A 26,448-nucleotide genomic window follows, 5' to 3' on the forward strand; every position below is an offset into this window, starting at 1 on the left:
GGTCTTAATACAGCTCTGCCAACACAGCATGGTTACTTTTGTCTTCTTATTGTTTCAGAGTATTCTCGTACTGGTGCCCCACTTTCCCCTGTACTTTCTTCTAGACTCATTTAGATAAGACTTTTGCATAACTAGAGGCCATGGCATTTTTCTGTGAAACGGTGTGCGCATATACAGCAGAGCCCATAGAACCAGAGCTCCTCCAACTCCAAGAATGGGAGCTAAAGGTCCTGTGTGGGAAGAGAGGATAACAGACTCATTGGCATTCCCTTTCCTGCACCCTCCTATGCCACACAAGACAGTAGATTTCACAAAGCTTAGCTTTGTGTCGTTGTCATTGGGTAACGAAAGAACCTCTTCCTATCCTTGGTGCAAAGGGTTTTCTGTTCTTGTCAATTTTCTAAAAAGTATGTCATTAAGTATTTTAGAAATAAAGGGAGGGAGGACAGAGAGTTGCTAGCTTCAAGTCTCTTGATTGGTCAGGAAGAAGGCCATCTTTTACATGGAGGATACAGGTGCAAGGCTCACACTCCCCACACAGTTCCCTTGAATGCTCTAACTGATAAAAAGAATTTTGGGAAATCTTTGCTTACTTTGGTTGATTTTGTGAGGATTCTTTAAAAGCATAGATCAAAGAGGCTCACTCCATCAGTGGTGGTGAGAAATCAGAAACGAGTCACAGTGATTTGTGTTTTCCATACACACAGGGGACATTGTGCATTAGAACCAGCTGGGGCACTGGTTCAGTTGGCTAGGAGCTGTAGCAAAGAGTTTTGTCTTGGTGGTAGAAGGTCAGACCCAAGCAAGTGTATTTCTTAAACATTTTAAGTGATCCTTGGGCATGGCAGGCATGGAACTGTGTCACTTGCTGACATCTGCCTGGTCTACTAGAACAGATGACAAATGAGGGGCTAAGATAATGAGAAGACAGGAGCTCAGGTAAAGGGTTAATGCCCATCCTTCCCTCTCTTTCTGCTCTTCCTCATTTCTGTCCCTTTACTTCCTCCCCCTTGACCATGCGGTTTGTTTTGGTTGTTCCAAGATATTTTTCTTGTTAGACAATAGGAAGATAGATACATTGGAAAAGGATGTGGGCTCACTCAGCTGGCATCAGTTCCTGGTTTTACTACTTAACCAAGCACTTTCTCCATATAAAGAATTGAGTTTCTAATGGCTGCCTCTTAGGTATTAGTAATCTGTATTTTGTTAATCATCTTCCCTTCTACTCATCCTGTCAGACTTAAAGGCTTCATTCTTACTTTTTAATTATTTATTTTATGTGGATAAGTGTTTTACCTGCATGTATATCTGTCTGCCACATGCATGCCTGGTACCCAAGGAAGCCAGAAAAAGGTGTGACATCTGCCATCTGACTTAGCAAAGACTCTGAGGTTCCTGTTCACACTGAGAAGGACAAATACAGGTCATCCCAATTCCAATTCTTTATCTTAAAAATGATACATTGAACATATTGTTGTCACAAATCAATTAGAACAAAATGTGTATGAGCCAAACTGTAAGCGTATGTCCTTAACCTTCATGATGAACTCTGTCTATTTCTGATCTGAACCGTCTTGCAGCCCTTCCTGCAGGGTTGTGTGCTAATCAGAGCTCCCTAAGAGGCAGGAGTAAGCATGTGTGTGGCAGAGGCAGGGGTGAGTGAGAGTCTGTCAAGAAAGAAGGGGACTCATAAGAAATTATCTTACCCAATTCTGGAAGCTAGGGAGCCCCCAGAGTTTCTAGTTTAGGACCCATATCGAAAGGTCTGAGGAACAAGAGAGCCCGTGTTGTAGTTTCAGTATCGCATCAGCAGACTCAAGTGAGGCACAGGGAGAGCAGTGCTTCCAGCCCAGAGGTGTGAAAAATGCTGATGAGCTGGAAGGCCACCGGGCAGGAAGTTCATTCTTCCTCCGGGAAGCATAAACCTCCTCAGGTCTTCACTGAGTAATTGGATGAGCCCATTTACACCTCAGATGTGAACGTAAGCCTCACCCCAAAAGTACCTCACAGAAATACTCAGAATGTTGTTTGATCAAATTTCTGGACATCATGTGGCCAACTAGGTTTCTCAAGTCCTCCCTGAAATAGGAGGCTGAGTAGTGTATAGATCATTCTCACCAGCCAATCAGATAACTTTCTCCTCTCATCTCTTAGCCTTTTTTATTCTTCTCTGTGTGGGTCAGCTCTCCACTCCACAGGAAACGTACCTAAGATAAGCCAGAAAGAGAAAGAGGTCATCTGGCTCACAGTTTCAGGGTGGACAGTCCATGGTTTCTTGACTATGGCTTTAGGGCAAATGGCAGCGTAAAGCATTGTAGAGTGTGTGATATAACACAGCTGCTAACTTATGACTGTTAGGATGCTAAGAGCGAGGTCAAGGGACCATTATTACCTGTATATCCATACCTAGATACCATAACTTCCTTCTATTGGCCACAACTAGGAAATATTACACCACTTTCTGACTGTATCAAAGACTGGTGACCAATCATACGAGTCTTTCAAGGCCCTTGAAGTTGTAAATCATCATATTCCCTTTGAAAGAGAAATTCTTTTGCCTCACCTTGAGATTTGCAGATTTTACGGTTAGATTACCCCCTTTCCTCGACAGTACACTTTGAAATAAAGCTAAGTCTGGATTGTTCTGAAACAGAAAAAGAAAAGTTAAGTATTCAGTTCCAGACATGCTTAAATAATATGACATACCTTAAAGTAATATAAATTCTCCCCTCTGTGTGTGTGTGTGTGTGTGTGTGTGTGTGTGTTCGCGCATGCATTATATACATGTTTTTATTTGGTATGTAAGCACATATATGTGCACATATGTATGTGAAAAACAGGGGTCTCCAATAATGTCTTCTCAATCTTTGCATTAGTCTTTGAGACAGGGTCTTGGCTGAACTGAACCTGGAGCTCACTGATCAGCTGGCCTGGCTGGCAAAGAAGCCCCAAGGTTCTCCTGTTGTCTGTTAAGAAGTGCTGAGATTATAGAAGTGTGCCCTTTTGCTCCTAGTTTTTTTTTTAAACTCTGGATGTTGGTGATCAAACTCAAGTCTTGCTGATTGACTAGCAATCACTTTACAAAGTTACCTCCATAGCATTATGATAGATTTTCTAATAGAAAACTTGATTAATGAGGAAAGACATCTGTTGAGCTTAAAACACAGACTTTACAGTTGTATAAACATACGAACTCTGCTACAGAGAATTGAATAAGACATATCTTAATATTGTCTGATACTCTCTCAAATTTTATTACTAGTTATCTCAGGGAAAGGGAAATTTAAGGAGATAGCATTTTCTCTTTTTACTCTTTGTGTTTGTATTTTCTATAATGAAGTCTTAACTACCTTCAGCTTGATGTTCTCCATATTTATCCTTTAAAAGTCAGCTCTGTTGTTTATGCTAGGGCTTGGCGGACTGCTCCTATGGGTGTCCTAGAGGATGTGCAAACTCAAATGCCATCTCTGGAAACAATCCCAAAAGGTGACCCTTAGGTTCCCTCTCCTCCCTTTTCCTTCCCTGTCTATTTCTTTATCTTTTCTCCTCTAGTTTTTTGGAACACTAAAGCCTGTAGGAGTGTAAATCTAGTTCTTGCTGTGGTCAGTACTTCCTGTGGGAGCCCTTTTTATATCCTGGGTAAATGGACATGGTGACTAATAAGCTTTGAGCCAATTATCTTTTATCATTTTGACTAAAATTTGTTCACTTTCTTAGGTCCTCTGTCCAAAGAATAAGACTTTTATTTTTTTTGTTAACTTGAGTATTTCTTATATACATTTCAAGTGTTAGAATAAGACTTTTAAAATGAAGAAATTAGATTTATAAAGTTTGAACTTTCCATTTTTTATCAGTTGACCATTTCCCCAAAATTTGTATGCTACCCCCAACCCATGTAACACAGAGATGTAGAGTTTAAATGCTGTAAGTTACAGCATGATTCTGGAATAGTCTTTTACAATAATACCATGAATTCACAGATTTGACTCCAATATTTTGATTAAAGTCAACTTGGCCAACTCTCCCTCTGTATTGGAGGGAGGATGCTCCTTATCCTGCAGTAACGTCAGTGTCTTTTGCTTCTCCCTTTTACCTGAGGAAGCCTAATGGAGGGATTTTTTTTCACAACCCAAATCGCCATTTCTTCTTTAAGGGCTCCAGGTGGATAGTCTGATGCCACAGGTCAGGTTCTAGAATCAGACCTCAGGATCTTAGTCCCTGGATCTGGATCCTCGGAATGTAAGAACTAATGCTCACAGCAGCCTTTGGGCATTTCCTTCTCTACTCCAGGCAGAGGAGAAATACTGTAGGGCTCTAGAACCTTTCATTTCAGGGTAAAAAGATTCTGGTTGCTGGAGGAAAAGTTTACAAGTCATATTCATAGTCTCTTTCTTCCTGTAATTGAGATGTTTCTGAATTCTGATGAAATCTAGTATAGAAAAACAAACAAACAAACAAACAAACAAACAAAGCCAAAAACTAACTGTCCTGTCAAAAGAACTAAACAATACCCAGCTTGGTGCTCTTGCTTTTATGTTCAGTGTTTATTTACAGCCTGGCTTTTGAAACACAGCTGTTACATTCAAGCAAGTTCTGCAACAACTTTTCTTTGTCCCCTGTGTGCTTGGAGTCTCCTTGTCTTATCCACACATCTGTCCTTTTTTTAAGGAGATTAGACCTAAAGCCTGTCTCTCTCAAACATTGCTTAAGTGCTATTGGTTGACTTTTGCCCACTAGACTTGACTGAAAAGACACACCTTGTCCTGTTCTTTTCATCATCTGTCCAGTAAAATGGTTGGTTGTCAGGACAACGGCATAGAATTTAGGTCATTGTTAACCACATGAATTTTTTAAACCAACTTAATAAGCAAAATTCCAGCATTTGCTCCATATAAGGTTAAAGAAAAGATAATATTTTAGATACCCTTCCCCTTACAAACTGGACATTTCTCTGTAAAATCTCTAAGAATGCGTCAACACGCACACGCACAGGCACACACACTTACCACTCTCTCTTCAGCCCTGTCTGCATGTTTGATGGAGAACCTGTGGAATGTGCAGGCACTTTGGACCACCTTATTCTAAGTACCAGACACAAGAAGCACCCAAGCAGTGTAGGAACTGTGGGCTTGCATCTTGATTATGGCTTTTATACATGGATTTTATGAATGTTTATCTACAAAGAATCTCAGTTTAGAGGGCTTGAGGCTCTGAAAGTTGAGGCACGCAAGCAAAGCCAGATCACACTGACTGCTGAAATCACACTCTTCATAATAGCGTTCTGGCTTCCAGTCAAAAATGTGAGGAGTAGGGCTTTAAAAAGAGCACTTCTAAGATGAAATATATGCTTTTCAAAACAATAGCAGAAAGCCTTTTCAAGGGTAAAACAGTTGGGGGAGAAAGAAATAATATGTAATTTAGTGTTCATTGAGTATAAGCAATTAATCCTGCCCTCTGGGGGTGAATTTAGTCTAGCTTATTTGCACATGAAAGTACAAGACTGGCTTCCTCTTTATGAAAGTAAGACATCTGGTTGGAAAGTGAAAAATTTGGTCAATTACCTGAATCGTGTTTGGTCTACATGGTAGAAAAGCCCCAGATGTCTTGGAATCCCCAGATGTTTGGCCTTGTGCGTTACCATCAGCCCTGCTGACTGGCCCTTTCCTGTGAGAGTCACTGTTTGACATCCCATAGAGGCAGCCATTGTGAGGAGGCTGTTATCTTCTGTGAGCCAGCAGTGTACAAACAGGAGTCTAGACTGCTCACCCACACTGGCCTCTGAGAACGTGTTCATTGGCTATGCTGCATCAGTGAATGGAATAACACAAAGAAGCACAGTGATTAAAAGAATATCCTTTATTTTTCAGATAGATCACTTCTCCTGTCTTTATAATAATCAAATATTCTGTTCCATACTGAATTGCGGGTTCGGGAAAAGAAGTCCTTTGGACAGAAGTTTAAAACTGAGAAACTTAGGTCTGTAGTTTTGTTGCTGTTCTGTTTTTTAAATGTAGTTTTCATCAAATTGTGAAACAACAAATTAAAGTCCTGAAACCTCACATAGTACGTGGAGCAAAATGGCAGCTCAAGCCCCTCTTTGCTGAATCTGCCTTTTCTTAGATGTGGGGCTACTCTATGGCAGCGTTTCTTGTATAGCTCTAGAAAGCCATTGTCATCTGACAGTCCAGTGTTTTGTTGATTAAAATAATATTTCCTTTTGAAACCAGCATTTAGTGCTTAAAATAACTCCGAGGAGAATGCTTTCTACACTTACTCTTAAAACATTTCACTCCGAAGACTTAGCATGGAAACATGTGTTAAACTTGGAAGTCACGTGAGAAAAACCAATTCCACGATTTGAAGCAAGTTTTAGTTAAATACTGGCCAGGATGATAGACTCTAGGCAGGACCTTTCCATGGTTCCCAGAAAGTGCCAAGGAGTCACATTTTACAGTGACTTATAAAGTCAAACCCATAAAGCTTCGTTTTGTACTTCCTGTCAGGTCCAGTCACGGCTGGACATATAGCCTGACATACTTCCTGCCTACATACCTCCTGCCTACATTCAGTCAGGGCAAGCATCCATCCTGATGGATTTCCTGCCTGTGTACCGTCCATCTACATGTGATCAAGCATGTCCAGTGCAACCGGGTCAAACAAACTTGTTTAACAAGTGAAAACATAAACAGTGGTCTCTAGCATTTCAGGCGGCATCTGTCTGTGGGCAAGGGGTTTACCGATCAGAGGCACTTTTGTTTTAAGAATCTCTTAGGCACAGTAACAAAGCTTAAAACATAACTTTGGCTCTCATACATGACTACCAGGAGACATTTTTCCATGCTGGCAAACTGAATTCCATTATTGTGAATATTTTAACACCTTTCCTGGTTTCTGCAGCTTGCTCCCATGACCTCAGAAGCATATATCTTGTCACACACTAACATCATAGACCCCTCAAGGTTTTCAGCTCAGCCAGAATGAAGTATGTGACCTCTTTGTGCTAGGCAGTATCCCACATACCAGCACAGAGAGTTGTGATAACTGTAATAGTGTCTCTCACCTCGTGATTATTTTTTGTTCTATGTGGGATGTCTGCAATTGTGCATTATCTTGATGAATTATCATTACCACTCCAGGAGGAAAATTGCATTATTTTAGAATTCGTATAAGCATGAAGTTTTCACTGGAAGGAAATCCCTTGCCCAAGGTCATAAGCCCTGAGAATAGTAAGGTTATGGACTGCGTTCAAGCTTGTGTATTACCTAACCTGAACTCCACAAGCTATGCTAACCTGCCTGCCTCTGACAAGACAGTTGAAAGAACTGTGCCCTCTGGGCCCTTATCATTGAAATTAGAAGAGGTAGGTGCAAGGGCGAAAAGTCTGTGTATAACCGAATGATGTAATTCCAGACACCATACTGTGGGGTTCTAGAGGAAAGAGGGATTAATTATGATCTACCTAGGGAAGGATTTTAGGAGGTAGCCTTAGGCTAGGTGAGAACAAAATAGGTCATCAACAATTATCTAGAGAATTAGGTCATTGTGGGTGTCAGAGCTGATGATTTCAAACTAAAAGACTACAGCTATGCCCTGAATAGTTCAGAACTGCCTCCCATAGCTCTGGAAGCTCTTGGGTTTTGCCAGCTATTCTAGACTCCATATGGCTTACGGTCCTGGCTTCCTTCTGCATGCTGCAGAGGGAACAGAGTAGTAGTCCACAGTAGGAGGGGTAGAAAGCAGAGGAAGCCTCGAGAGTCAGGAGCCATGTTTTCAGTCTGTACTTTGCTTCTGTGGTTGCTTAACAACCAGAGATCCAGTTCCCTCTTTGGATTCCTGGTGTGTAAGGGTCAGTCTAGGAAAGGAGAAGGTAGATGTTTTCAATGTTAGAATATCGTGGCACTTTTGTTGCTGTGTACAGCCTATTAGTGGTACCTTGCTTTCCTACTCATTGCAGTCTATACCCAACTCACTTTCCCAAATTGCATGGCAAGTTGGGAACGTTTCAGGCTTTAGACTCAGACCTTAGAGTCCTCATCCTGATCTGATCCTCAAATGTAACCCCTCACTCTCTTCCCTCCCTGGTTAACTGAAAAAAATTTGAAATTTTGTGGTTTTGTTTTTATTCTATAAAATAATAAACTCTAATACTTAGACTCCAAGTTACAGAATCTAAACCTATTGCTTTCCAAAAGACTTTTCATGTCATTGATCTGTTATTAGGATGGAGAGGTATATGAGCAGAAATGTTCCAAGAACAGTTACAGAAAGCTCATAGACCGGAATAATTATGTTGTTGAAATACAAAGGGTACATACTGCTCTTCCACTCGCTGACCTATTGCCGTCAGTAGTTACTAATTGGATTCTCTGAACCAGCTTGTCCAGCTGGGAGGACTTGAAGCTTATTCTGCAAGAATCTAGTATCCATAGTCTCCTGCTGCCATGGGAAGAGTCTTTGTGCCCAGGGAGAGGTGGCAGCATTCCTTCTGCCATTTTCTGTGTATGTCCATTGCCCTTGGTTTATGTCATTGTCCCGAGTTAGAAATGAGATTGCACCACTGGTGGGATTATATTAGTTTCTTTATCCCAGTAATATCTAGGATTGAGAGTTAAATTTAGTGTTCATCTGTTTTGTTTACTTTCTACTGAAATGCTGCATAGTGGGCACATATAGGTGTGCAACTTTAATCTTCTTGTCCAAGTTCATCAATACATGTTTTATGGTCTTTAAAAAATCAACAAAACTGTGTAAGTTTCTTAAGTAAACATTAATTTTCATGCTTGAGAGTGAGAGAAAGCATATGGAAAGAAATAAAACTCTGTGAGTTATTTCTTTTCTACTGGGAGAGATGGACAGAACCTAATATAGGGATATAACATGTAAGCATTATTTAAAAGTATATTTAAATTATAGGGTAAATAGGGGATATAAATACTAGGAATACAAAATCAGGGGTCTTTAGTATGTATCAAACCATATAAACTATGGAGTATATATAAGACACATTCAGTAACAGATGTAATTCAGAAATGATATTAGAAAGCACTAGTACCTGATTTCCTCTATCCTGATCCTTGACCTGTTTTCTAGTGGGTGGCACACAGTAGATATCTACTCATGATTTCTACAGTGAGTGCTAACAAATACCATACAATTTGATGTGAAGCAGTAATGGAAATGGAATTTTGTTTCTAGTCATAATGATTTCTAGGTGGCATGTCAGACATTGTCCTTAAAGAGTAGAAGAACACCAGCTCTGTTTTTCTCAGGAAGTCTCTACTTAGATGAATCATTCAGGACATGTGTAACTCCAATCCAGGAGCCAAGACTACTACAATCTTTTCAGCCATTTTCTACCAGTGTCCCAGTTTTCTATAAAATCCCCTGAGCTGACCTACCCATGTGATCTGAGTCAGGCAAGACCTTACCATTCTCTGGAATCAGTCAAGCATGTACCATATCTGTGTGAAACAACAGTCTTAAGAATTGCCCCTGAATACTGCATAGTGGTTGAGAATTGTATGTTCTCAGTCTTGTTCCCCACTTTTAAATCAGATTGAAAGTAGGTTGAGTTTGAAAGAATTCCAGAACTCTAACTGGCAGGGCAAAGTGTCCTTTAGTGCAGTCTTGGACATAATCTGGTTGGCCTCTCAGCCTTGCCCAACTGAGCGGTACTAGCATTCCACAGCAAGCACAAGGAAGCAGGGTTGCATGCCACCCACGCCCAAACCTCTCTGACATTTCCGTGGGCCTGGAGCCAAATCTCCCCCTGTGTTTCATCTCCCTCTCAGAATACAAAAGAACACTGAACCTTCCAGTTAATTCAATACCCTCCCCCCTTCCTGGAGAGGATAACAGTTCTGTTGACCATTATAATGCATCTTCTGTCTCCCAGCAATCCACATAGTCATTAATTTCTGCTGCTGACATCAGGAAAGAGGATTATGTGTGTGTCTGAAACTGTTCCCAGAGTGCTCATTAGTCATAGATAATTGAAAAACTGGTAGGGGAAGGTTTGGTGTAATAGGAGCCCTGCTTGTGAAGAGGGACTGCAGCCACCCAGTAATTGTAGGCTCCAGCTTTGACCACTCGGGCCACATATGTTCATTCAGATGGGAATTCATGGAGCCCAGGAGTCCTCAGGGATATCTGATATCCCAAGGTGAAAGTGTAACACAGCCAGAGATCAGTGTGTGGGTGAATTGTCCATGGGTTTCTTTCCTGTTCCTTGAGGAACAGGACTTAGAAAAGATGCAGGGACTCTGCTTTCGTTTTGTTTTTATTTAAACTTAGGCCAATTTGGTTTCTTATAAACAAACACGAGGTCATGATGTGAAAGGACATTGATGGTTCAGGAGAGTTCCTCACAGCACATGCTATCTGTGCTATTACAGAAATTGTCTTTTGTTTTTGTTTTTTTTCCTAGAAACTTCTAGACATACATGTGCTCATGTGATTGAATGTTTGTAGTCTTTAAAAGGACCATGAATATGACATTGGATGAGCACTATTCTGCATCCTGACCTGGTTCCTTATTTTATCCTTCTCTTTATCTCAAATTCATACCTTAATTCTTCGTCATGTATTTTAATGACTACTTAGGATTCTGTGGAATAGATGAAATGGTTTATTTGTTTGTTGTTAGTTTGTTTGCTTGCTTGTTTTCCTTCTTCCTTCCTTTACTCTCTCCTCTTCCCCCCCCCCCCACTGCCTCTAATCAGACCGGAAGAGAAACACCTACTATACAAGAAATGTTTGTTCAAATAGAACATAAAAGAGCATGGGTTAATAGAAATCCACCCACACCCCCATTGGAAACATTTGTGTGTGTGTGTGTGTGTGTGTGTGTGTGTGTGTGTGTGTGTGTGTGTGAGAGAGAGAGAGAGAGAGAGAGAGAGAGAGAGAGAGAGAGAGATTGATTTACCTCCTAGGAATGTAATTTAGTCATATTCTTCTGCATAATATTTTACAGCTTGCATTTTTCACTTGTTTGGGAGATAAAATAATGTTTCCTATGCTAACCTTTCCTCACACAGTAGGTTCACATTTTTAAAAACCAAATCCTGGGTTAAGTGTGAGCAGGTCCTCAGTGCCTTGTTATCTAGAGCCACATGCTGCCTCTTTCATAAGCACCCCTGGTTCTCCACCCCTTCTCAGTGCTTATGTCCTCATAGACTGGATACTTACATCGACTCCTGGCCCTTCTGGACTCCCTACAGTGAACCACCATTTCTTTTGATAGAGCTATTTTCTGGAACATTCCAATTCTAGTATGATAGCATATATTGTTCACTTTGGGAAGTCATCTCATCCACTTCCCAGGTGTTATCTCTACCTTGAAGAGTTCGTTCATTCTCTGAGGCCAGCGTAGGGAGTTCTCCTCATTTCTTTAGGCACATCACATATATTCTACCTTTTGGAGATCTTCATGGTTTATTATCTTAGTCTCCCAACTTCTTAGTTGTAGACTTCAGTGTGAATCTTTTAAAATTGTAGGGGCTGCTTTCACTTAGAACTTGGCACAGGGCAGGTGACAATCGGTGTGGAGCGTCTTCTAAGCATGTTTGTAACTGGTTTGTGAAACGCGAGCGAGCGCTTTGACAAAGCATAGAAGGGATTGCAATGCTGAGTCAGGGACATTAACTCTGGGAAAAGCAGTGCTGTGCTTTATTAAATTTTCTGGTGAATGAAAACGTTTGGGAAAGTTATCAGGTCGCATTTAACAACCCTATTCCTTCTCTGATGCTTCTGGCTGAGAAAGCGTGGATGTGGAAGGGGGATTTCTTAAATTCTCACAATGCCTATTTCCACCTTCCTGTTTCATGTTTTGCCCTTCTGGTTTGGATAAACAAAGTTCCTGCTTGTTTGAGGTTAGATGGCTGATTCCTGAACACTGTGGTTCCAATTTAAGGAGGGATATTCATCATGGGGAACATTAACTTTTATTCCTAGATCACTAAGCCTCAGAAGGCTGGCTTACTGCCCTGGGCTGAATGGTCTGGGAATAGAGCTGAGACAGATGTGGTATCAGTTGTTGACTGAGAATGCTTATCTGTGACAGGGGAAACCCTCAGTGGATATAGTTCCACATCACTTTGGCCAGCCAAGAAGCATTGTAGGGTGAGGTGCGCATAACAGGTTTCCCTCCTTTGAGTCACAGGATATTCAAGAGACTTGGCAGTTGGCTTCTGTCTGCACCCTCAATGTTTTAACCTGGTCAGCTTTTCCTTTCTTGATAAGAGAAGTCAAGACATAGTATCTCCTCCTCCATACTCTATATCAAAGCTACCACCATGATCAGTTATTTCTTGCTCCACAAAATCTCTCATGTCTTCTTTATTCCTGCATTCTAGTTACTCTTACCTTAATGTCTCTTCTGTTTTCTTTTCTATTCTCAAGTGTGTCCTCTCCTAAAATGTTGCTGGAATGAGCATATAAAAACCCAAGTGGAGCCACCACACTCTCTGACATCACTGTGGGTTCCAGCTTGTCAGTGCTTCGGCCCAGGCATTGCAGTGTTACTGTAAGGTCTGCCTCTCCATTCTTCCCAGGCATTGCAGTGTTACTGTAAGGTCTGCCTCTCCATTCTTCCCTGACTGCGCTCCACCCTCTTCTCGCAGCCCATGTGCATTCTGACAAGCACATCTGCTGGTAGCCCAGGGCTCTGCTTACAGTCTTCTGCAGCTTTCTCAGAGAGGCCAGATTTGTTCATTTACCACTTAAGTTCTTTATCTAAATCTCCCTGGAAAAAAAGAGGTCCACCATGTAAATTATCTAAACATGTCTGGCAAAGTTACTCCTTCTAAAGCTGTAGACCTTGAAGATGAAGGTAGACCAGAATTTTCCCTTTTTACTTTTTTACATAGAAATCAAACCTAAAACCAACTCTTCAGGCAGGATTTCCAAATGGTAGTGGTTTTAACAAGTACAATAATGCTTGTTTTAGAAATACTTTTCTTGATCCCTTCATTTATTCAAAGCATGTTTGAGAAAAATTCATACTTCCGATATCAGAGTACAAGACTTGATGTCAGAGAAGACCCTAAAGGCCTACCTCCAGCTCTTAAGCTGTGTGGCTGCAGGCAATTTACTCTTCTAAAACCTTCAGATTCCTGACCGCCTGTGAGACGCAAACACGGCACATATACTCGCCGTAGGAATTGTTAGTAAAACCAAGTGGCAAAATGTGTGGTGTGTTCGTAGTCGAGTTCAGAGACTCGATGGCTTCATCCCAGGAGGGATGCTGCATTTGCAGACTGTATATGGTGACATAATTAAGAGACTCTCTATAATCTAGAAGACAACTCTTCCTTAGTTCTTATGCCCTGCTAAATCAGTACAGACCAGAGGTTAGCCTGCTTCTACTCTTATGTTTGTACCTTGTTCTTTAGACTAGAATAATTCAATCAAACTCTTCTAGTCCTCACAATGAAGGTCTTAAAAAGTAGATGAATTAATTCAGATATGTATTCAGATATGTAGATAAAAATACCATTTCAACATTTAATTGGTTTGGCAATTCTTTTTAGTTGTGCTTAAGAATAAAGCCCAGGATTCTATCCACACTAAATATGCACAATATCAATAAACCACACCCCCAACTTATGTGAAATTAATAGTGAGATATTTTACATTCACCTTCCCAAACTGAATGACTCTTTGGTGTATGTTCTGCATTTCTCACCAAACATATCACAATTCACATACTAGATTTCCACTAGAATTTTTTTTTCTTAAATGAATGCTAGGAAAGTAAAATTACACACCAGATTATTCCAAACATACTTTGTTTTTCAAAACAGAAATTCAATGATTTTAAATTTTAAATGTAAATTAATTAAAATTAGTTTTGAATAAAGATGCTCTAAAACCATAGTGATATCAGTCTTTTGGGCTAACCTATTTTCAGAGTTGTAGACAGAAGCTCAACATTTAAAATAGTTGTATGTGTAGACTGGGGAGGTGCTTTGCTTCTAGTTAGTGTGAGCTGTTGGAGCCATTTGTCATGTTCATTTACCTTTCTCAGAGCTGAAATCCTAAGGCACTTCTGCCCATCCTAGAATCAATCACGCGAAAAGGAGATTGTATAATACATATGGTATAAGTCTTAGACAACCCCTGGAGGGCAGAGATCCATCTAGAGTATCTTTTAGAGTGAAAAGGATTCTGCCTCTGTCAAACAGCTAGCAACAGAGAGATTGCTTCCTTTTCTTCTACCTCACATGGTTTTCTGTGTCTTTATCTCATCTCCCTAACTAGGTGGAAAACAAGAACAGCCTTTTACCGCTCCACAGCGCCCACATAAAGCTAGACAATCAATAAATTATTAACTAAAAGCCTGCCTGACTGTGAGAACTCAAGGTCGCTTGAAATATCAGGGTTACTGCATTGCAAAACTCCAAAGAATTGTTTCTGTGTAAGCAGTAGCCTCATGGAATCCCCAAGGTTTCAGCTGGGCTATCTCATCCAGCTGGAACAGAAAACTCAAGAAATTCTTTCTTGGAACAAAATATTTTCTTCCCTTATCCTGTGATAGGAAACAACTACCGAAGTCACTTTTCTGTTTCTTTTGGAGTGTGTGTTTACATGCATATCAAAGATGTATACCAAGGCCACGGAATGAGCAAAAGGACATGTCATGGCTGCATGGTCTCTGTCTTTGTAAAGTTGAGACAACACAGGCATGGAGGATGGAGCAAAAAGGTTTTCTTAAGAACCCCCCCACCCCCCAGTTCCCTTTAGTGTATTCCAGACTGATGGGCGTTTGTTTTCTCTCATGTCTACCCAGGAAATCTTGTCTTGCCTCCTGGAGCTTCTCTTGGAAGTGGGCTAATACCAGAAGCAGCCAGAGAGCTGGGCCTTCCTTCGGGAATTGCGGTGGCAGCCTCACTCATTGATGCCCACGCAGGAGGACTAGGTAACCTCTTTTCCCCTCCCAGCACCAGTTCAGTGGGTTCTCTGGCACACAGTGTTGCCAAGAAGCCAGGATCCTTCTCTGTTTCCCCGCAAAGGTCAAGGGCTGATGAGTCAAGGTGTAAGAACGGAACGCCTTTATCCATGTAGGCTCTTGAATAGAGTTAGGCAACTTTTAATCACATATATAATTTGTTTCTAAATTATTAATTTCTTAATACATCACAATATAAAAATTAATCTAGATAGTTCTGCAGCTTACTGAAATTCAAAAAAATGTACGTTCATTTGCATCTATAGTGGGTGATGGTAGAGTGTTTCATGTCGTCTTCTAAGCATAATATATTGATTTAGTAAAATAGCTTTTTTCATAAATTCAATTACCCAATTGATGTCTCGGTTTCGTTTTCTATGTAACTTTCAAGTCTTCAGGTCTCGTATTTGTTTATTCATTTTTCAAAACACCAGCTGACCTCTCACCACACTCTGGCATGGTGCTAGGGATAAGGGATGTGAAACAAAGCCCGCGACTGGTGTGGGAGCTCAATGGTAAAGCATTTGTCTAGTGTGGGTAGGGTATGGGATTCAGTTCTTAACACCTTAACACTATCTAACTGGATGAAATAAAACAAAACCAAAATCCCCCCCCAATTTTTAGTAGGAAAAATACAGTGAAGCAAAGAGTTATTGTTACATGTGGAGACTGTGTTCTCATCTCTACTCCTTCTGTTTTCTTTTTTGGATACTATAATACTCAGAATTTCTCAATTTTACTATGGTCATATATTTTCCCTAACCTTTAGTACAAGAACATTTGTTTCAAATTAGGGCTTGTAATTCATAAGGCAAATATACCAACACAAATGTTAATACATGACTTTGAATTTGCAGAATAGAATGGTATAAAGTAGACCAGAGCAAGTCAGAACTCAGCAGACTATGTCTCCCATGGTGAAGGTAAATAAATACTGTGGTGCAGACCCGTGTTTCCATTTGTGAGTGTATGTATGCATTTACCAGGCCAAAGTGAAAGTCTGATAATGCATTATCATCATAAAACTTCAGGCATGTGCGGTGACATGTACCTGTAGTTTTAGCTGTTTGGAGAAATGAGGCAAGAGTTTAGCCAGTCAGGTGGCCCAGGAAGAGTCCAAAACTTAATTACTTGTTCACACTTTACTTTAGAGAAAGTGATTCTCAATTTGTAGGTCATGACCCCTTTGGGGGATTAAACGACCCTTTCACAGAGCTGCTGAAGACCATTGGAAAACACAGATATTTACATTCTGATTCATAACAGTATCAAAACTACAGTTACAAAGTAGAAATGAAAATAATTTAATTGCTGGGGGAACTTAATATTAAGTTTCAAGCATTAGGAAGGTTGGAAGCCTGTGCCTTAGAATGAAGAGCTGACTCTTTCAAGGACTTACATATACTGTGTTTCCAGATCTCATTCCATTATATCTCTGTCTTGGTACATATGTTCTCTGCCTAGAAATGACTATTAAAGTCTCAGTCTACTTTACACTGCTGTAGCAGAATACCTGAGGCCACAGACACCCAGAGTGTAAATTTATACTTTAGAGTTTTGTAGCCTGGAAATAAAAGGTCAGGACACTGATATTTCCTAAAGGCTTGTCTCTGTTCAAAGGCGGAAAGACAGGGAACACACAGTGGAATGGGCTGCTTTCACTCAGAGCCCCCTTCATTAATACCCAGCCCCACCATACTGAACACCATTGACAGTTCCCACCTTTTAACATTATGTCAATGGGGGAGGGTGTCGCGAACCACAGTCATTTCCAGGTATGTAACGCTCTCCGATTTGAGGTCTATACAAGCGTCCTCCTTCGCAGGGAGTTCACTGGAACAGTCAGATGTAAATGTTCTGTTAATTGGGCTTCTTTCATCACAGTCATTTATTTAAAGAAATGATGACGTTGTGTTGTAACTGTATGATTGATCTGATTTCTTCTCTACCAGACTGTGAACTCCTTGAGAATAAGGACGTCGTATTATTCATATCATATTCCTAGGAGTGAGCCTTGTATTGTGTTTTTACAGGTGACTAAGAAATGCGTTGAGTAAAGTCACACTAAACTTTAGAGTGAAGTGTCGTCTGTTTCCTGATGTTCGGATTGGGTGGCACTTATCAGCTTGAGGGCTCCTCCCCTCTTCATCTCTCTGTTCTCAGGCTCTGGTCCAGAGACAGAATACACACGAGTACTGCATATGGGATAGTTGGGTGATGTACGGTGTGGCTCTGACCACAGACAAGGTTGTTTTTCTCCAGCATTTCCCAGTATGAGCAGTGCTTCTGAGTAGAATGTCATGTGTTGGGCTTTCAAGCAGCGTCACAGACAGAAGTGGAGGTGTGGACAGACATGGAGTGTTCCTGCCTCACAGTCACTCTGACGTTGTAGGTCACAGAGGCAGGCAGGAGCTTTCTTCACCCTCTTTTGCAATTGTCCCTGGGGTGACAGTTTCAACCATTTGCTTCACCCAGGTGACAAACACTTGGCTGTGGCTATTACTTGCTTCAGGGAAGAGAACCTTGCAGTGGCGAGCTGCAGGCATTGTGGTTTCCTTGTCAGCTTCTAAGGACGTGTCAAAACTCACCTTCTTATTTCAGCCCAGGACACTCTGTACTGTCAGAGAGGGGAAACTCCTAGATAGTCCCAATGTATTGCCTAAATGCAGAGCTCACTGAAAGAAATAGTACTTCTAGAATCTTTGGCTTATGTCTTCTGTGCTAAAGTTCTCTCATATTCATTAATCAGTTCCCCATCTATGGAAAGTGAGTTTGTGAAGTTCAAAGATAGAATAAATTCCTAGTTTCTTAAAGGACAGAACTGAAGCCTGTGCTGACTGGGGAGGGTGGGTGAAGGGGTTCTCATTACTGATAGTTCTGATTAGGTTTTATCCTTATAGCTTTTTTTCCCAGTCTCTTGTTCCATCACCTTGCAGCCATCTCAGGATTAGGGTAGCAGGGAAGGTAAAGGGTGGATGCAAAAATTCTACTCCTCATCACCTTGTATCTGTCATGTCGGATTGCAGAGCAGAACAGAGGCATGAGAGACCTGAGAAGACCATTTGACCACAGATAAACTAAAGATGCATAACAAGCTTGTGCAGACCCGTCTGTTCTGGGTCTGGACCTGGACATTATCAGCAGTGAGCAAACCAGACAAGTGTCATTCCTTCGGGAGAGACTTGTATTGTTCTTTCCTGCTGTGTTTATGAAGCTTTATAGAGCTGGCTTGAGATAGCAGGTCTCTGATCAGACTAAATTCTTGTCCTGCCTACAAACGGGCTACCTCTTAAGCTTTTGTTTTTGATGGGAAAGGTTAGCAATGGCTCTTTTTCTTTTTTTTTTTTTCTGTGAGAACTAGTGATATGTACATCACGCACACGCATGCGCATAGACACACATTCATATACCCCTTAAAGCAAATGGTATAGTGGTTGCCACATATTAGGCACCCAATAATGAAGCCTCTCTTTTTGGTTTTCTCACTCCAGAACCAAAATGCATATTACAAAGGAAGACTTTAGTGGATGAAGGCCTTTGATTTGTCCATGAAGTTCCCTTCCAGGTGAGATATTTCCAGGTGAAATATCTCTCAGCAGAACTTCCACTTCCCTGTATATAGGCAGGCAGAAAAGAAGAATCCAAAGATCTGACACCCTCTGTCTCGCCAGGTGCCCTGATTTTGTCTTTCTTATGTCTTCTAAATGAATGTGGAAATCAGTACTCTCAGTTGTATAGGTTTCAATCAGAAACAGCCATAAGAACCGTTGCTGAGACCACAAATGTCAATGTAAGGGCCCACCTTTGTAGTGAGATGCCATGCAGGCCTCTCAGAAAGTTTCCCTGACAGTTGTAGGATGACATATGCTGGCTTGACTTGACCAGCTATGGACCCCATATTCTGATCAGGAGGAGGGATCAGCTCTCTGCAGAAATACCCCATAGACTCTCATTCCCAAAGACAGCCTGGGAGGGCGAGATAAAGATCAAAGGGCAACACAACTCAATTCATGTGTTTTCCAGTCTGGAAACAGAGGATGAAGGACTTTGTGGGAATGAAAAAATCAAAGATAAAAGAACATTTTGTTCTTAAGGGACTGGTTAGTGAGTTCTCCAGCAGACAGGCAGCAGATAGGAGGAGTTTTGTTTGCACTTTGTGGGGGTGGTTCTGGCCAGGACTCCTGCTGCTGCTATTTTTCTAGCTTGTAAAAATAGCATTAACTTTGTTCCAGGTCTCTTCTTGGCTCCAGCGCCCCAACTGTCCTGAAAGGAAATAACAACTTCATATTTCTCTCAGGCCCCCTCTCCTTTCAGTGGATCTTGTCTATCGGACAAACTTCTGCCTATGCCTATCCATCAAAGCTTGGAGATGCTGCCATCTTCTTACAGAAGCCTTCCTTGACTCCCTGACTCCCAAGCTAAACAAAGCCCTCCTTTGCCCGTGTTTGTGCTGTATCTTATATTCGCTGGTCTGTATGTCGATGTCATCTCATTTACTTATGTGTGGGTTCTCATAGCATATCCTGAGCAGCCGCTGTCACAGTTAGTGATTGGGTGAAGGGAAGGATGGCATTCCCTTACCCGTGGGCACTTACTTCAGCTGGGAGGCAGCTGTCCTTGTATGGTAGCTGTGCTTGGTTCCCTTCTTCAGCAGCAAGCATTAGGTCCAAGCAATTCTTCAGCTAGTCCTAAATGTCTCAAAATCTCCATAGTTTCTGTTTACAGTCATGTTAGCATGACTTGGTCAAAATCATACATTTTGCTAGGTTGATCATAATCCCTTGATTCTCAACATTGCATTCGCTGTCAGATGCTGCATTGCTTTTAACTGCTCTTCTGAGCTGTGGTGTTGAAACAAAGTAAGGATTTTCTATTTTCTTTCTTTTTGTTTATTTTTCTAATGGCAGAAGAATTTATTTAGCCCATCTTAGGGAAAGAACCTCTGGTCCTTGCCTTGCTAGGACAAAGAAGTTTCTTTTAGTGACAAACCGTGCCACTAACTTATCTCACCCTTTCCTATATTCCTATATTCCCCTATGGGGAAACAGCAGATTTCAATAATGGGATTTAGGGAGTATTTCCTTATAATTAATATGCACGTGTGTTTATGAGGCGAGGTGTTTTTACAGCAAACATTGTTATTAGCAATGGTCTGTTACATTTATTTCTAAACTTTAGAGTGGAGAAGCACATTTCTGCTCAGTCACTCCTCACAACAGCTTTGTAGTTTACCAGAGCAGATGTGTCAACCCTCATTTGGCCATGGGAGCACCTGAGTCTCAGAGTTGAGTTATGGACCCGAGAACAGACTTGACTTTTTACCTCACAGGAAGTTCAGAACGAAGCTCTGCACATCCTGCTCTTCCCTTGCACTTGTCAAGTGAGACAGCAGTGGCTCCTGTGACTCCCTGACTTTGTCACAAACTACGTAGTGAGGTGGGGACGTGTGATGGAGCCTGTCTAGTCAGATTCCATGGTGCATTTATCACCATGCGATATGGGATGAGCGGCCCGTTTCTATGTGGCAGCCCTACTTTTGAGTTTGTTCCCTAGAATATCTAAGTGACGAATCTTGAGAACAGCCTTTTAGTGAGTACCCACTGATAAGCAGCTTTACTATCTGATGGAGACAGGAGGTGACTGTGACAGAGCAGAAGAGTTTTGGGAAATTGCAGCCTCGTGAACAGGCGAGTAAGTACTGTAATTACAGTTATTTGTGCTAAGCGTGGAAGGATTTGGTAAAACATGAAATGCTCTCAAAATTGAGAAGGAAATTACAGAAGGATCCCTGGGCAAGTGATGGCTAGAACTGCGCTCCCAGCAGGCCATGCAGTTATTATGTCATGGAAAGTGCATTTGTTCAGTCAGTTTTAGACTTTAGTTATGATATTTTCTAACAACATACCAATAAGATCGGCATCTTTAATAAGAACAACAGGTCTTAGAGCACGACCATTTCCTACCTGTCTTCTAAGGCTCCAGGGCTCTGCCTGTTGTTACTTCACATGCTTTTCACCTTTCCACAGCAATTCTGTTAGGTAAAGATTAGTTAGATTTGTGTAAAGCACAAAGCAAGACTTCCAAAAATCACCTAGCTAGTGTCTTACCCAGCACTGTACTGGAGCTCGAGGCTGCAGCTCACATTTTCTCTAGGCTGGTAGATCTTTGACAGGGGCTGACTTTGGGCACCCATGGTCCACTTAGTAGTATCTGGAAACATCCAAGGAGGCAGAGTTATCACTGGTGTGTGTAGCAAAATGAAACCACAGATGTTGTCAGCCACAGTGCAACCCACCCAATGCAGGATTTCCCAGCCATAGACTTCACCAACCGTGAGGCTAAGAAGCCTTGCTCTGTCTCAAAATATCCACAAGGATAATATGTCCCATTATCAAATCAGCTTATTTCTTCAGAAGCAAGAAGTAAGCCAAATATGGTTTTACTAATGCTGTTGGGTTCGGAGTGGAAGCCGAGAAAACTCCTTTCAGATATGGAAGCTTAAAAATAAAAGCTTTATTTTCTGAGAGCTTGGGGAGGCGGCCAGTTTGGGATCTGAACAGCATCCTCAAAGGGAGATTGTACAACATTTTTATATGATGGAAACACAAAGCTAGGGGATGGATGGGCTTTTCCATTAACTGACCATATTTGACACAAGGGTTCAAGCAAGAAACCTAACCTTGGTGGCTAGTCCTCATCTGTGTCACCTGGTTTCAGGGTCCTTGATTCAGTTTTTGCAGCCAGGTCTCTGCCCAGTGTGTGGCTGCAATGTTATAATGATAAGGGAACAAAGGAATGATCAAGCTGCAACAATAATAATTAAGTCAAGACCAACAGCACAATTATGACTTCCGTGCCTTAGTTTAGATAACGGAATAATGGCCTCTCTCTTTACATCCTTCTCTGGTTAGCAGACCAACACAAAACATCTGAAGCAGCAGGACAGGAGGTGGCTTCCGGCCTGGGAACATGAACTCAGTGTTGATTCTGCCAGCAAGGGAGAGCTCATTCCTGAGATGGCTGACGTCAGGAAACTCCTTCCTACCAATGCAGTACTTTTTAATACTCTGAGACGTAAGCTCCTCAGAGAAGTAGCTGAGTGATAAGGAAACTGGACATGGAGATTGACGGTTCAGGACCAGCCTGCTTTCTGCAGCATCTGCCCTCCTGACATCAAGCTTCTGGGAGACCCAGCCTTCTCCCATGCACACCCACTTTGCACTTCTTTCCATTGTGCCCAGGCCTCACTACTTAGGGCACCTCCTTCTCCCCTCCTAGACAGTCTCACTCAGTCACCAGCACACAGTCAGGCTGTTACCGCCGCGGTATCTTCTCAAATCTCACGCTTCAAAGGCTATGCTTCTTCTGCACGCATCCTACCTATTGTGTTTCCCTCTGTCTGCCCGTCATCCAGCAAAAGTCCATTGACAATCATGCAAGGATTCTGCGGACTTACAAGTAGGGATTGCTAAATCCAGGAAGCAGGACATCGAAAAATGTAAATTCTTCAGTCAGAGGAGATGCACCTCGCACTCAGGAGACTGGAGGCCCCAGGAAGTTTTGAGGTCTGGTGGGATGGTGGGGTGGTGGGGTGGGTGGAGTAGGGACATTCTGGTGGAAACAGGGAGGGGAGATGGCGAGTGCAGCAGGGTGGGGAGGAGGTATGGGCTGTAGAACTCTCAGAGGGGGAGTGGACCAGGAAGGGAATAAAATCTGGAGAGTTAAAAAAAATAAGTAAGTAAATTCAAAAAAGGAGAAAAATACAGATTTGAAATCTTAATGATACAGCCGAGAATCTGGCTTTGTGCTTACAAGATATCACCTAGAACCCGGAGGAGCCGGAATCCAGGGACACCCTGGCACTGAGGACACCAGTCCAGAGCGGTACTGGCGTTCAGCTGACAGGTGGGCAGTGAGACCCGAACTGAGGGTTTCTTGGCATGAGCCAGGTCTCAACTCAGAGCAGGAACTCAGCAGCCGGGAACGCTTTCAGAGGGAAAAAAAAGAGAAAGGGAGGGGATTCCAAGCACTGATAAAGCTACATGTGGAGTCTTGAGGGAGAAAGGCCGTGCCAGGCCCCAAGCAGATAGAGAGTGCACAGCTCAGGGAGTTTCTGGGTATGATCGGAAGCAGCAGGAAGAGTGAGTTAATATGATTTCAGGCTTGTGGCTTTAAGCAACTATATGAGTGTGGCAGGCACATCAACAGTGGAGGCTTACAGCGGGCACTCGCGGTGGGAGATTTGGGGATTTCTGTTCCGGACTCCAGGACTTTATTGGAGAACTACAGAGGATTGGCTGGGGCCAGGCGACCAGTCTTACCTGTAGACAGAAAGCTGGGAGCGACCCAGGCCTCGGGCTGTGGCTCCAGCTCACCCCTCTTTAAATCTGGTGCCACGTGATCCAGTATGTGCAGCTGTGACCTCACAGTTTTCGCTCACAGTTTGACACGCACACACACTCATGTGTGGATAATGAGCGATCACACAGTTTGGGAACAGAAAGGCTACCGAAAGAGTTTCTATACTAAATTCCTTAATTTTCAGATGACAAAACTAAGGCTCACGAACACAGTGCATCACCCACGGCTATCCTAGAAAATTGCTCAGAGCCGGATTGAAAGTCTATACGAGCTTGTTCAGCTTGAGGGCACTCGGGGCCCTGCTTCATTATGTAACCCCATCTCCAAATTAGGGGAAAAGGAGTCCTGGTGTTTTCCATTCCTTACCATGTATCCTACGGAATGGCTGGGGTCCATGTCACAGCTGGCCACTAACTAGGTGAATTAGTTTTTCTAAGCTCTACATGAATAAGTTCTTTGTTTTGTTATTAATATCTACAAAGCTCTAAAATGTCCCCTACAAAGCTGTCAACAATCAATATACGTAGTGACCGGCTTCCTCTGAAGGGCTCAACCTACTTATTTTTGTTGCACCTCCAACTTATTGAACACATACACTCTGTGCCAAGTACTTGGCTGGGACCTTTAACAGCCACTATTATTGGCTTCGAACTGCTCTGTAAGTGCCATTGTTCTCCACATTCAGTGCCCAAGGAACACTGGGTTCATTAACTTGCTCATTGTAATGTTTTAATACATGATACCGTTAGGTCCCGTGCCCAGACTGACACTGGGTCCTGTGAGCTTCCCTTCCTTATGTAGTCTTGGCATGTCCATGCCTTCACTTACCTTAGCCTATATGTACACCTGTGTGTTGAACAAGGCGGCAGGCACTCCTAGTTAACTTTCTTTGGAGTCAGTGTGTTTCCAGATCCACTTATAAAAGAAAATTGAGGCCTGGAGCAAAGAAATGAGTTTGATAGAGGGATTCTAGGGAGCCTGAGAACCCGGATCCTATCATATGAGACTTGTTAGATAAGTCTAGAAATACGATAGAGGGAATAGTATTAATTTTGTTAGTCATTACTACTATTTGTATGTTTTTATGTTTTATGTTTATTACTACCATTAATAGTATTGATTTTGTTATTATTCATGCTAGTTTTATTTGTGTGGTATCTTGCCATCTTCAAACACCAGGAACAAGGAAGAATTGTTTCTTTTTAGTGGCTGAGAAAATTGGCACTCCGGGAAGCAAATGAATTAGCCAGCATTAGAGGCCAAGGAGGGTTTGAGTTCAGAGAGGCACTATCTGTATGCCCAGCCGTGTCTCCATGGCTTCCTTGCCACACTGCGTCAAGCAGGGATCAGGCTGTACTTGACAACTGAGCAGACTTTCTTGACCGAGCGAGGGTAGGGCCTTGGTTTGCAGCATGCTTTTGCCTTGTCACCAGCCCAAGAACCCGCCTGTTCTCTCGGAGGATCCCCATGCAGAGGGCTGCAGTGCGCTCTTCACGTATGGGTAGATGGCTGGAAAGATGAGCTTGTGTTTTCCATTGCTGAGCTTAGCAAAGCAACTAAAAGGAACACATAACTGCCCAACCCCAGCTCTGACGCCCACCCATTAGGGGATCCCACTGAGTTTGAGGCCTGGCCTTGAGGATTGCCCTTGTGCTGCAGGCTGTTTCTCATAGCACAGGAGTTTAACACGTGTTCTACATGCTGCTGCCAGGGCTCTCGTGTTTACTTGTGTGACAGCACAGCAGCATTGATGGTGGCAAAGTGCACGTTTCCACCCACTGCCCTGCGGCAGCCTGCAAGTGACCACTGGCTGCTTCCTTAGACTTTCGAGGTGGGCCTGCTTCATCTTCTTGCTTTCAGTTTTCTCTTAACAGTGCATTCAGATAGGTCAGTGTCTGAATACAATGTCTCAGGAAAGAGAAATAACTGTTGGAATTCCATCCTGCCTCAATGGCTTGTAAGAAGCTAAGGAAGATTGTTGAAATATAGAGAAACCTTTAGACTTCAGTTCTATCACCGACCAACACTTAACTTTCCATAGGGCTGATCTGTATGTGCTGCTGTGAGTCTGATAGACGATTCTGGCTCTGAAGCCACTGGGGATTAGATGTTTAGAGATAACACAGCAGAATAGTAAAGGACTCGCATCTACCTAAGCCCCGAGTCTATAGGTGAGTGTTGGGCCCTGAGGAAATCATTTGACATTTCATGCCTTGTTTTTGCCACCTGTGAAATGGAACAGTAACAGTAGCTACCATGTGTAGATGTTTAAAGATTATGTGCATATGCAGCGAATGTAGAAGGCAGACTTGTGTGCAAAGAAAAGTGGGCATATGTCATACACTGTTCCTCTGGGAAGTGATGAACTCGGGCGAATTCACTGGCTTTCCTGGAATAAATTAGGAAAAGCATCTCCTAGGATAAAAGTGGGATCTTCATGTCAAGAAGCAGGAAAAGCATGTGCAAGCAAAGGCCTGGAAATATTAGAAGGCATGGTGTAGATAAGGCATGTTTCGACATGGCAAGCTTCCACTGTGCTTTCAGGGACAAGCATCCCTGACCAGTCTGCAGGAGGGTGCCTTGTCAGGATGCTCGGTGTGCATGTCTCTCACCTTGAACACTCAACAGTCCTGTTTTCTAGATGCCTCACCTAAGAGGGGCAGCGCTGACCCTTACCACCTACACTGCCACTCCTGACCCCACCACTGTCTCTTGTGGGGAGCACGTTCTCTGTCCCTTTTTCTTTCCCCTTTAGTGCCTCACCCTACGTTCTCATACTGTTCTTGAAATGCAAACAGAAATGGAGAGACGGTTCATGGGTACGGTCGTGTGAGCTGGTGACTGGACTCATACTTAATGTTCCCATCTTCATTTTGTGGGGGACAGTGACAAATTACACAGCCCCATGGCTTTCTGCCTGCCCCCGACTTACTTAGAAATCACTATTTACTGGAGACAGAGAGTGGAAAATGCCTGAAGGGACAGCAGGAGAATCAGTTATTTAGATAACTCCCAATTAGTCACAGTAAATGAATTCCCAATATGGATAAGAAAGAGAGAGAGAATATTTTTGCTGAAAACCAGATCGACTCATAGGAGTTTATCTGATTTCTAGCTTATTTATTCATTATAATATTTTC

At 42.3% G+C, this 26,448-nt stretch overlaps 1 protein-coding gene and 2 long non-coding RNA genes across 29 annotated transcripts in view; 1 reads left to right on the forward strand and 2 right to left on the reverse strand.

Annotated features, from left to right (window-relative positions):
• Positions 1–26,448, forward strand: part of Fggy (FGGY carbohydrate kinase domain containing) — a 395,164-nt gene that overhangs the window by 195,399 nt on the left and 173,317 nt on the right. For 17 of the 26 annotated variants that reach the window (XM_087548101.1, XM_087548107.1, XM_087548106.1 and 14 more), the window contains one exon: positions 14,789–14,917. The exons of 7 other annotated variants lie outside the window; for them this stretch is intronic. In XM_087548101.1, coding sequence (XP_087404227.1) covers positions 14,789–14,917 — 129 coding nt within the window. Of the gene's footprint in view, positions 1–14,732; positions 14,918–26,448 lie in introns of all 26 variants that reach the window. 2 more of the 26 variants (XM_087548124.1, XM_087548125.1) reach the window with 1 other exon arrangement.
• LOC148005920 (uncharacterized) lies at positions 1,297–5,647 on the reverse strand. 2 transcript variants are annotated; one of them, XR_015620355.1, is made up of 4 exons: positions 5,562–5,647; positions 2,564–2,644; positions 2,119–2,207; positions 1,297–1,404 (listed from the first exon to the last, which is right to left on the reverse strand). It is a non-coding gene; the product is annotated as an uncharacterized LOC148005920 (long non-coding RNA). The 2 variants fall into 2 exon arrangements; XR_015620354.1 differs by lacking the exon at positions 1,297–1,404 and having other exon boundaries at positions 2,001–2,207.
• Positions 18,296–21,142, reverse strand: LOC148005921 (uncharacterized). Its single transcript, XR_015620353.1, has 3 exons — positions 21,055–21,142; positions 20,911–20,978; positions 18,296–19,210 (listed from the first exon to the last, which is right to left on the reverse strand). It is a non-coding gene; the product is annotated as an uncharacterized LOC148005921 (long non-coding RNA).

The sequence above is a fragment of the Rattus norvegicus genome, chromosome 5 (assembly GCF_021556685.1).
Source record: "Rattus norvegicus strain SHRSP/BbbUtx chromosome 5, alternate assembly SHRSP_T2T, whole genome shotgun sequence".
Taxonomy (NCBI): domain Eukaryota; kingdom Metazoa; phylum Chordata; class Mammalia; order Rodentia; family Muridae; genus Rattus; species Rattus norvegicus.